This window comes from Dendrobates tinctorius, unplaced genomic scaffold (genome assembly GCF_039654945.1).
Source record: "Dendrobates tinctorius isolate UK_male_01 unplaced genomic scaffold, ASM3965494v1 ptg000023l, whole genome shotgun sequence".
NCBI classification, from domain to species: Eukaryota; Metazoa; Chordata; class Amphibia; order Anura; family Dendrobatidae; genus Dendrobates; species Dendrobates tinctorius.
The window spans coordinates 12,614,420-12,626,689 of NW_027361691.1; the positions used below are offsets into that span (position 1 = coordinate 12,614,420).

Here is a 12,270-nt window from a genome sequence, read left to right on the forward strand (position 1 = left end):
TAATGGTATGCTAAAAGGTTGACTTAATGAGTAGTGTGTGTAACAAAAAAAAAATGTGTGTGTAACAGGTCCAGGGTACGAGGTAGATGTGACGAAGACGCCGACCATGACTCTTTTTAAGTGAAGGATGAAGAGACGAGAGATATCGCACCAGACAGTGGTCCGTCAGTCAGGTCCCTGACACCACGGACATCCAAAAAGGAAGGGCGGGCGCCAACGGTGGCCTGGTAGGCGAAAGGCCTCGGTCGTGGTGTTCCGGACAGTAGAAGGTAGTAGAAGGGGAGAGCAGTGGGAGGTACACACCGTAGAGTAGTCCGGGTGGACCCCGCCAACCTGAAAGAAGTTGTCACGTGGCGTGCGCGCCGGCGAGTAGCAGTAGGCTGCTCGGAGCATGGTGCTCCCGGTTTGGTTCGGCCCCCGTGGGCGGCGGGTTTGGCTCAACGACCAGTCCGACAACAGACTGTGGACAAGCTTTCGGACGACGTAGGTAGGGAGTACGATTGTCGGGACGGCAATGAGCAAAGGAAGGGGGAGTGTGGGGAAGGGACTTGACGGACAGACTTGACTGGAAGTAGGAGGGGACAATGTGTGCACTGTAGGCAGGGATTGGCAATGACAGAAATGTAACAGCAGGGAAATACAGAAAAGGGAGTGCAGTACCTAGAATTGACTACAAGATGGCAGGGGGAGTGTATTTCAGGACTTGACATCAGCTTAGGGCTTAGGAAACCGCTTAGTCATGGGGGACGGGGAGACAGGAACCCAGGAGGGAAATTCCCAGTGAGAGAGGGGATAAATAGGACAGGTTGGGGTTCCAAACAAGTTAGTCCCAGGAGGAGCTCAGCAGAGGAAGACTCAGGACAGAAGACGGAGAACGATGAAGAGCTCGACCAGGGGACTGACAGGAGAAGACAGTCAGGGGGGTGGCCCTGACACGACGTACCACAGGACAGACAAGGCCCCGGGGGTACCGATTGGACGACGACCTCGGGCAGGTGAAGCGCTGGCGGTAGATTGGTCTAGGACAGCTTCAGCTAAAGATCCGCGAGGGACGTCATCACGACTACAGGAAAGGTGAAAGGTACCCGGGCTTGGAAATGGAGAGCTGTAAAGGAACTGCGGTGCTTGGCTAAGGTCATCAGGAGGACAGCCAATAAACCAGGATCTGTTGCAATTGAATTCTGCCTCCGTCTCGTCTTTGCATCGTCCGGTTGTGGTAAGCAGTGGACCACCCCCCAATCCGGCCCCCACCACACTCCCAGCATAACGTCAATTGGACAGTCGTATGGCCTATGTGGTGGTAACGTCTCAGTTTCCTTTTTTATCATAGACATCCACATACGTCCAATATGTCGCAGGCAAACCAGGAAATTTAACAGGAGAAGTCGGAGGTCGGGCAGGATGAATGGGAGCAAGATAACTTTCGTGACAGTCTTGACCATAGCAGAGTACTTCTGTAGACTTCCAGTCCATGATAGGCTCGTGTTTTTGCAGTCATAGCAGACCTAGAAGCAGAGGATGAGACAGATCAGACAGCACATAAAGAGGAATCGTTTCTGAGTGCAACAATCCTACCCGAAGTTCCACTGGTTCGATAATGGTAAGGATGACTTCAGAGGTTGGGTCTGAATTTTGTATCGCTCCATGAGGGCCTGTTGGATGAAATTACCGACTGAACAAGTGTTCAGGTAGGTTGACTCAGCAAAACGGATGTCGCCACAGGAAATTGCTGCTGACCAAGTCAGTAGTGGAGAGAGGTAATTCTTGCCCAGGGTGGCCTAGGCTGACCCTAGGCTCTGGCGTTTCCCACTCTCTGGACAGGAGCAGATGGCATGCTCAGAATTGCCACAATTTTAAGTACCTTCCCTTGGCATGATGGGTCTTCTGATGATACTTGGCCATCGTCACCTGGTCAAGTTGCGTATACTCTGGGGAGGATGCCAAAGCTGAGGCTTGCTGTAAGACTGGCTTTTGAAAGGAAGGTGCCAGGCATAAAGGTCTTCTCTCACTGGTAACCTTCTTGGTATGTTCCTGGAACCCGATGTCAATATGTGTACATCAGGTCAACCAGTGAAGTGGGTATGTAGTTGGGTCGCTCTCCCAGGGCTGTGGGGTACTCAGTACCGGGCTGTGTGTCAGCGGGATGTGTCACAGCAGCGGGGACCCGGTCCGTGGCCCTTGGCACCCAAATCAATGGGGGAATGTTAATGGTGAATAGATCGTGACGCCACCTGTGGTGTTCGGCAAGGGAGGTGTTAAGCCGACACTGCAGACAGATCCCCCGGGACAGATGATGTGGTGCAGCAGTGATGGTATAGCCCTCCACAGGCAGGGCTGATGTCCCAGGGCAGTGTAGATGTGGGGACACTTAGATGGTGTAGTGTCCGGCGCAGGGGATGTAGCAGTGTCAGGCAGACGGACGCAGGAAGGAATGGAGGACACCAGGGCATGTAGTTCCAAAGCTTTACTCACAGTCAGTAGTGCCCGCTTCTGTGCCGTGTCCTCTGGGTCAGGGACTCAGTCAACCTCAGGCAAGATGGAAAGCTCCCTTCCACACTCCGCCAACTTATGTGCCTTTCCTGAACGTCTCCTCTATAGCACCTTTAATTGTGAAGATCTCCAGTACCGTGGTTCGCTGGATTTCCTCCTGACAGATGTTCCCAAAAACTCTACTTGTACGGCAGACAGCTGTAGCCTGCTTCGGGGACTCCCTTCTCCTGAGTCCCGGCTCTCTATCCAATTGCTGTTGTGCCCCAAGTCTTAGATGGGAGTTGTGCATTTACAGCCAACTACTCCACCGGTGTCTGCTGCAGAACCATAAGTGTCCATACAACCTCGGAGACCGGGCCCTGGCCTTGCGCTGAGACCCTATAGGCAGGGTTCCTTCTCTAACCCACGTCCTCTCTGTTCTCTCTACTCCTTCGTTCCGTACTTGTCTTTCTTTCTTATGGAAGCTTAGATTTCAGTTCTACGTCTTTCTCCTTCTTTTCCTTTCCCAGCTGAATCAGATCACTGAGGCAGCTGCAGCACTCCTTCCTCCATCCCTTCTTCCAGGGATCCTCACTCCTGTCTGAGTGACCTCCTACCCGACTGACCTTCTGTCAGACTGACCTGTCCTCCTACACTTTCCCACTCTTTTATGTATCTTAACTCCACCCACCTCCCAGCACATCCAGTGTTCCAAGCAGGGAACCACCAAAGGTGCTCTGCTACCCTCTGAGCAAGGAGCCGCAATGTGGTTGTGCAGAACTACCCTGTTGTGTGGGGTGTGAGCGCTGGAGTGTGGTCAGGAGCCTCCAACTTATCTGGGTGGTGGGGCACCACACCTTGGGAGAGAGAAAGGTGCAGTACCTCTGTGGCGACTGAGCCTCAGGGGCGCCACATCATGACCAATCAGCTCATCTTTTATTCACCCGGAAAGGTCCTCCCAGATGGTGACCAACAGAGCCTCGTTATTCCAGACGAGTTTAGATGAGAGAGTGCTGGAAACATACAGTGTACTGGCCCACTCTGAAGTTTCCCTGACACAGTCGGAGGAGGAAAGAGGACGCACGGCAAAGGCTCCTTGAAAACCTTCCAGAAAGCCTCTGGAAATTACTGAACATACAGGTTGGCAGCCATGGCTGATAGTCTAGAACCTCATTTGATAAAATGGTGCCAAACCTGCACCTTACATAGGCTGTCCTCCATCTACAAATGACAGCGAGATGACATAGTATAATAGTGCCACTATTGTCTGTTTCCAACTAACCCTTGTGTCTTATCGGGTTTATTTAATCCACCATACCTCCACTGTGACCGATACACAGTCCAGTCACAACATCACCTGCAGGGCACCGTGTCCTGTCCTTCGGGAGACCTATAAATCAAAGCTTATATACAGTGCTGGAGTCCTTTAAAAGAAGCATGTAAGAAATATAGGATACATGTGAAGTTCATGGTCTCCATGTTATTCTCCATTAAAAACTACCACTGGTAACGTGGGGCTAAATTATTGCTTGATCCTACAAAAATCTTGCTACAATTGCCTGTACAGAACATAACAACTAGAAGTTTTTCGCTAATGCAATTAATCAAATAAAGGGAAATAATTCATCATCTCGGCACCCTGTACAGTGAGAATATGTTCTACACATAATGTTTGCCTTGGAACAAGCAATTTTATGTAGCAGAACCCAGCCTTCATTTTTCTCTGCCCTGTTGACCATCAGTCATGGAGACACGTGAGCTACTGACTCAACCTCTCTTCCTTCCATTCATCCCCGACGAATTATTTATCCTTAGTTTGGAGGAGCTTCTATGTTTACAGAGTAAACCCTTTTAAACCAGTGTACTATTTCTATACAAACAGAAACATGGCAACTGCAAGCTTCGGTTTTGCAAAAGTCAACAATCAACATTTCGTTCTATCACTTGGCGGTGAAACATGACCCTCCCAGTACACAATCTCCGATAACATTGTTTGCCACTTAGCTGAAGTGCTTGTAACGCCTTGGATAAAAATCAGATGGAAACATTATACTGGCAGCAAACATGACTATATTAGACACCGGCCTCCTGGATCCAGCTTGGCATTGTTGATTCTAACAGAGTGGAGAAGGTATGGACCAAGAGATGAGCACTGAGGTTCCTACAAAGTGGCCACTTCACCCTGACAAGTAAGTACAAGCTAAGAGTTCCAGGTTGGGGCAAGAAGCTGAATTTAAGTCAAGTGCATGGTAAATATAGGTCTATACAAAGAGGTAGAAAGTCGTAAAAGGTTGTCCACTCTTGGCCACCAAATGTAAGGCCATGTACAATATAGTTGAATGGATTGGAGTACTTTTAAAAGATTCCTAAAGATGAGATTTGGTCTATACACAGCTCATGGTTCGACCTTAATTGATGGAGTAGACATGTCCATTACAACAATGTTTTGGGTATGTCGGATCCTTGATTTTACCCAATGGTGACTGTTAAAGGGTAAATGAACAGTCCTGATTTCAACACCGTTTATCTAACATGTGTCATCATCTTATCCATCTATAGTTTATTCAGTTTAGCATATCTCTGGCTTAAAGTGTAACTATTATTGGAAAAAAAAAAAACCTTTTGACATTTGATAGACACATTTCAAAAGTTTTGAGCAATGTGGGTTGGGGCGGCTGGTCACTAAAATTTAGGAGCAAAAGTCCTCAGCCGGGCACTGCTTTCCCTTGACACCTATGATGGGCTCTATAGGTTCCTAAACTTGAAAGGGTACTTCCAGTAATAATGGAGTTTTATTAGTAAGATAGGGATTAACTTATTTATCTCTGGGAGTCCTAGCACTGATATCCCGAGGGATTCTGAGAATGTGGCTCTGGATCCCAATAATAGAGCCTTGTCTTGAATGAAACAGATGTACTTGTCCTCCATTGCCTACGGGACTGCCAGCTAAGGACACTGATCAGCTACGTCCAATAGTCCCATATGCAAGATCAATGGGGGTTTGATCACTTGATAAGGATACCTTTCAAATCCTTAAAGTACTCTTTTCATTTAAGTAATGTATTCCATCTGCACAGTGACTGCACCAGCAGAATAGTGAGTGCAGCTCTGGAGTATAATACAGGATGTAACTCAGGATCAGTAATGTAATGTATGTACACAGTGACTCCACCAGCAGAATAGTGAGTGCAGCTCTGGAGAATAATACAGGATGTAACTCAGGATCAGTAATGTAATGTATGTACACAGTGACTGCACCAGCACAATAGTGAGTGCAGCTCTGGAGTATAATACAGGATGTAACTCAGGATCAGTAATGTAATCTATGTACACAGTGACTGCACCAGCAGAATAGTGAGTGCAGCTATGGGGTATAGTACAGGATGTAACTCAGGATCAGTAATGTAATGTATGTACACAGTGACTGCACCAGCAGAATAGTGAGTGCAGCTCTGGAGTATAATACAGGATGTAACTCAGGATCAGTAATGTAATGTATGTACATAGTGACTGTACCAGCAGAATAGTGAGTGCAGCTCTGGGCACGCCCAGGAAGAGGAGGAGCGTCTGTGCTGAGCGTCTGCAGGCTGGGCTTTTGCTAAGCTCCTGGGAAGGGAGGTTTTTTTTTTTTTTCCTGCAAGGACTTTCCATCTGCCCCCTTCCCAGGAAAGAGGACTCTACCTGGGACTGAGCGCCGGGGCTGGGCCCCTGGCTCCCACCCCCCGGCAAGCCAGCTGGGGGTGGGGGGGCCTCATCCACCATCAGGAGGCCCAAGGCACAGCCAGTCCCAGGGATGGGGAAAAAGCGGACCCCAGGGGGCCGTAAGGCTCCAGGGTCCGGGACCCCTGAAGTGAAGGCTGTGGCGGGCCCTTCCCCCGGAGGTGCAGCAGCCGGCAGAGGTGAGGCGGGGCCCCCCCTTAACATCTGGGGCTCCAAGGCTGCGGGAGAGCCGGCTACCACCTACGCCTCCCGCATCCATGCCCACCTCTCCGAATATGAGGAGGCCGGGAAGCAGCTGAGGAGACTTCGGGGGGAGTTGGAGGGAGCCAGGATAATATCTAAAAGCAGGCTCCATACCTCAAAGAGAGCGGAGGTCGCCGCCACAGTCCAGCGGCTGGAAGAGGAGATTCGGGCCCTGGAGGGCCGGCGAAGTGTCATCATGGCCGGCAGCGGCCCCTTCCAGGAGAAGCTGCGGAACGAGGACCGGTTCAGGGCCATGGCCGGTGGGTTTCCTGGGGGGTCAGGAGACCCCACCCAGGTGGAGGAAAGTGAGGAGAAGGAAGAGCAAGATGGCGCCCACACCACACCCGGGCCACCTCCACCTGAAGGCCTGACAAACACCAACAGGAGTCAGGTAACATGCAGCGGGATAGCCCCTGAGCAATTGGCCCTCCCGCTGGACTCCAGTAACGCGGAGCAAAGCGGGAGCGAGGGGGAGGATGGAGGGAGCGGGAGTAATACCGAGGGGGGCTGCCTCATCCTCAGGCAAGTGCGGCAGATGGAATCCCCAGCACGGTTTGGCACGCTGTTGTTTGGGGATGAAGTCTGCCCGGAGGATGAGGCAACCGGGAGGAGGAGAAACAGGAGGCACAGGCGTAAGGCCTCTGAAGGCGTGGAGGAACAACTGGTTTTTGCTCCTCTTCCCGGGGCCCCTCTGTCCCGCTGTGTGGAACCCGCTACCCACCCCGGCTCGGGCCCTGTGGTGGGTCCGCAGCGAGGGAGCGGGGAGAGAGATGACTGTTGTGACCTGACTGTCGCATCTGGTGACAGTTCAGACCAGGGCAGCGACATGGAGGTCGGTGCTGGTTGTGGTGTTGGTGTCCAGGCTCAGCCCTCGGTGGCAGGGGGGGCTGGCCTGGCACCAGATAAAGTTGGTACAGCCAGGGCCGCACCTCCGGCGGCGAGTGCTGGGGCTTCTGGGCCCCCCACGTACGGATCCGCTAAGTCTGGATCGCTAGTCGGGGTCCAGAAGTCTAGGAAGGGCGAGCAAAAAATCAAACAACAACTGAAGCGGTGCAGGGAGCTGGTCGCTCCCATGGCGCCGCCCATGGTAAGAGCGGGGTCTCCGGCACGTCGACCCAAAAGGGGGTCCGTGCGGGGGGCTCCGCCGCCACTGGGTGACGAGGGGGAGTGGCCGGCTCTGCCCGTGGCCAGTGGTGGGCACAGAGTGGCGGCGGTGGTCTGCGAGGGGGGCGGGGCCTCCCCGAGTGTTGCCCGGCCTGCAAAGGCTGTGGCATGTGGGGGGGCGTGTCCTCCTCAGCCGCTGTCCCGCTTGCTACGTCCGTGTCACCTGGGGGGGTGTGGCCTTGCAAGGGGTCACTGCTCTGCCCATGGTGGCCGTGACTGGCGGGGGGGGCGCAGCCACGGCAGGCCTGCTGCCCTCTGTCCCACCCACCCTCCCAAGCAGTGCAAGCAAGCTGCCCCAAAAGCTCGCGGGGGGTTGTCGGGGTCCCCAGCCCACCTACCTTCATCTGAGGGTGCGGGGACTCTGGCGCCCCCTGGCAAGCCGGCAGAGGGAGTTAAGAAGGATGCAGGGCAGGGAGCTGTGCCAGAGGCCGTCCCTGCCCAGAGCAAGGAAAACAAAAGAAACTCTGAAAAAGAAAAAAAAATGGTGCTGGAGAAACCAAGAGCTGCTGCTGCTCCCAGGCCCAGCCAGGGAAATGTGCAGTATGTCATCAGCGCTGAGGCACTTAAAGGGGCAGCAGCACTCTTGGCCAGTAAAGGCAATCATGGAGCACCTGGCCAGCTAGGGCCCCCAGCAGGTGGGAGGGAAAATTGCGGCAAAGGAACTGTTAATGCTGATGTAAATAAAAATGTAAATATAAATAAAATTGGTGATGAGGAGTGTGTGAGTGAATGTGAGAGCGGGGTGACTGATATTTTTGAGGAGTTGTTTGTGGACGTGAATGGGGATGTGAGTGACATGGATGAGGGAGTGAATGTGGCTGAAAGTGCTGGAGTGAATGCTGGGGTGAGTGGGAATAATAGAGTGAATGGGAGAGTGAGTGGGAGGACGAATGAGGGTGCAGGCACAAGTGGTGGTGGGAGGGCTGGCCCATCTGCCCCCCCGGCCGTGAGACCCCAACGTAACTATGCGGGGGCTGCGGCTGGGGGTCAGGGTGGTCCTGGGGGGGTCTCCTCGCCTCCGGGCTCCAGGGACGGCGCTTTGCACCACCGTTTCCTGGAGGCCCTTAAAAGTGGAGAAAGGTCGGTAACAGTAGAGGGGAGGACAGTGGACCTGTCTTTCTGGATAGAGACACGGCCTTGCTGCCTTCCAAAATCAAAGGGAGGGAGGGACTGTTTGGTCTCTCCCCACAGCCGGGCAGGGGCCGCCAAGAAGGAATGTGGTCCGTCTTAGGTGGGGGGGCAATGAAGCTTGTCCACCCAGGAGCAAGGTGGTGGAGCTCCTCCTAAAGATGGGCTTCGGGGCGAATGACATCTTTGCCCTGATACATCCTTCGGCGTCCTGCTTCTTTGATGTCAGTTTCGTGCGGCCAGAGGGGCTTGAGCTCTTCTGGTCGAACTACGAGCTGGTGCGAGAAGAGCCCGGATGGCGAGACTTCGTTGCGCAAGCGGTGTCTCGCCAAAATGCCGTCAAGTGAGTGACCGTGGTGACTTGTAACGAGTCGCTCGCAGGCGTGGACATAATGACGTGGCTTTCTCATTACGGAGAAGTCACCGAGGTCCCAAAAAAGAACAGGGACGAATTTGGCATCTGGTCGGGGGGCTGGACCTTCATGGTAAAGCTGAAGGTTTCCGGCGGCACGGTCACCCACATCCCTTCCTCGGCGTTCTTGGGGAGGGACAGGATCCTGGTCTTCTACCAGGGGCAACCGAAGGTCTGCCACAAGTGCGGCGACCCCACCCACTTCAGCGCCAGCTGCAAGTTGCAGAAGTGTGCGTTGTGTGGTGGGGTAGGCCACCTGGCCGCCTTGTGCAAAGACATTCGGTGCCACCTGTGTGGTGACCTAGGTCACCCGCTCAGCCGCTGCCCTCGCTCTTTCTCCAATACCGCTGCAGGCCCGGTGGGGGGAGACCGTGAGGGGGCAACTTCTGGCGGTGCTTCTGCCGTGGCAGGTGGTGGTGGAGGGGGAAGGGCAATGCTAAGGCAAGGGGCCCCGCGTATGAGCGGAGGCAAGAAAAACGCCATGGAGGCAAGGGGCAGGTGGAGCCTCGGGAAACTGGGGTGATGCCTGCCCCTCCCTCTAGGCCCGTGGCAAAAGCCTCTGAGGCCCTGGGGGAGAGTGCGGTGAGTGAGGAGATCAGGAGGATGGAGAGAGAGGAGAAAGCGGCTGACTCAGACGACTCCTCTCGTTATGAAAGTGTCGACGAGGATGTCAGGGGGCAGCCTACAGCATCAGGTGGCAAAAACAAGCGTGCCAACCGTAAATCGGGAGGGAAGAGGGCTGACAAGTCTTCAAAGTCCCCCCCGCCCCCGACCACAAGAGTGCATACGGAAGGGCCCGCTGACCCCCCTCAGATCAGACTCTCCAACCGGTTCAGCGCCCTCGGAGGTTCAGATGATGATCCGCAAGACGAGGGTGCTGGGCCGGGGGTAACACCGGAGGGTCCTTCGGGGGATGGTGGAGTCCGTCCCTCAGGGGGCACTGTTCCTCCTGAGGGGGGGACAGGCCTGGAACCCGGGGGCGAGGACACCGGGGGGGGAGGGATGGACACGTCGGGGGCTTCCCTAAAAAGGAAGGTGTCTGACCCCTCCCCAGGAGGAGGTGATAGCGGGGCAGGGAAGAAACTGGCCATCCAACTCGATCACCCATGATGGCTGAACTCGCCCCGTTGACGCTGGCGTCCATTAATGTCGCCAGCATTAAGTCAGATGCGGCTCGCTTCACGGCCTTTGATTTTTTCTCCCGGATTGAGGCAGAAATTTTATTTTTGCAAGAGACCAGACTAACGGACATGGGGGCCATCTTTAAAGCACGGAGGGAGTGGAGGTGCGGGCCCTCATACTGGTCTCTTGCGGCCGAGCCGTATAGCGGGGTGGCAGTCCTTTTTAAGACTGCAGATGTTGAATGCCGACGGGTTACTGAGTTGGAAATGGGGAGGTGCCTGATCCTAGATGTCTTCATGAGGGGACAAGAGCTCCGGCTTATTAATATCTACGGCCCACAGTCCAAATGGGACCGTAAATGTCTCTTCCTGAGGATCAAGCCCTTTCTTTTTACGAGCCGACAGGTGGTCTTCTGTGGGGACTTCAACACCGTTACGAGGTCCCGTGACCGGGCGGGTCCCGGAGACCGCCTGGCTTATGACAGCATCGCGCTTAATAACATAGCTAGTGAAGCTCGCCTGGTGGATGTCCACATCCGGCACACCCCAGGCCACGGGGGTTTCACCTACCATAGGGGTAGCAGTAGGTCTAGAATAGACAGGTTTTTTTTGAAGGAGGACGCCATCTTTTCTGCTGTGTCCGCCGTTGAGGTGGAGTTCTCCGACCACTGTTTAATTTTCTTTTCTCTGAATGTTGCAGAGACTCCTCGGCTGGGAAGAGGGCTGTGGAAGCTCAATTCGCCCCTGCTGGAAGAAGTGGAGGTGAGACAATCCTTCGCGGATTTTCTTCAGAGCCAGGTACCGCTGTTGGATCTCTATAGTAGTAAGTCAGAGTGGTGGGAGATCTTCAAAAAGCGGGTGGCGGGGTTCTTCCGTCAGCTCTCGAACCTCAGAAGTCTGAACAGGCACCGCTTGCATCAGGCTCTGGGGAGGAAACTCGAGCAGCTTGTCTCGACTGGAGGTGACCGTGAGGAAATCTCCAGAGTGAAATCTTTGCTCAAGAGGTGCCAGTATGATAGACACACATCTTTAGTTTTTGAGAGGGACTTCGGGAAGTACCGCTCGCCCGACCCTTACAGAAACTGTAAGATGTCAGTGAATTGTAAGATGGTGACAGGACTGATCGACAGTACGGGGTCCCTGAACAGATCCAAATCAGGGATCCTGGAGGTGGTCAGATCCTTCTACTCGCGCCTCTTGGAAAAGAAGGATCTGGATCAGGATAGGATGTCGGCTTTCCTGGCTGAAACCGTCCCTGAGCCAGGGGGTGATCCCTCTCTTGGTGTTTTGGCAGAAGAAATTAGGGAGGAGGAAGTGAGACTGGCCATTGATGGGCTTCGGCCCAAGAAATCGCCAGGTCCGGATGGCTTAACATCCGAGTTTTATAAGACTTTTAGGGACTCCTTGGTCCCCCTCTTGACAGGGGTCTTTAATGAGTGTCTATCCTCGGGCACTCTTCCCGACTCAATGAGGAAGTCAGCCCTAATTATTCTGTCAAAGGATAAAGATCCGTCCCGTATCGAGAATTGGCGTCCCATAGCGCTTCTCGATACGGACCGGAAGGTTCTGGCCAAGGTGCTGTTTAATCGGCTGGTGAAGTTTGCACCCCGGCTCCTTTCAGGGGCCCAGCATTGCTCTGTTCCATGCCGCAGTACTTTTAGTGCTGTGCTCGGTGTCCGGGAGGCAGTGGAGCAGGGTAGGGCAGGCCACTGGAAGGGGTACTTGCTGTCGTTAGACCAAGCGAAAGCCTTTGACCGGGTCAACCATGAGTACCTCTGGTCCGTCCTTTTGAGGTATGGTCTGCCTGGGAGGTTTGTAAAATGGTTAGAGATCTTGTACCAAGGGGCTGAGACTTTTCCGCTGGTGAACGGTTGGTCAGGTCGCCCTTTTGAGGTGGGTTCTGGGGTCCGTCAGGGCTGTCCACTGAGCCCGCTTTTATACGTGTTCGCGATCGATCCCTTCCTAAGGAGGGTAGATCGTGGACCGTTGGCGGGAGTCGGGATGGACCAGGCG

At 53.9% G+C, this 12,270-nt stretch overlaps 1 protein-coding gene across 1 annotated transcript in view; it reads left to right on the top strand.

Moving 5' to 3' along the window:
• Positions 1-4,504: 4,504 nt before the first annotated feature.
• LOC141084518 (cyclic nucleotide-binding domain-containing protein 2-like) overlaps positions 4,505-12,270 on the top strand; it is a 346,033-nt gene continuing 338,267 nt past the window's right edge. Inside the window, exon 1 of the mRNA XM_073569275.1 lies at positions 4,505-4,658. Within this exon, the coding sequence (XP_073425376.1) occupies positions 4,603-4,658 (56 nt within the window). The 5' untranslated portion in view covers positions 4,505-4,602. The remainder of the gene's footprint in view (positions 4,659-12,270) is intronic.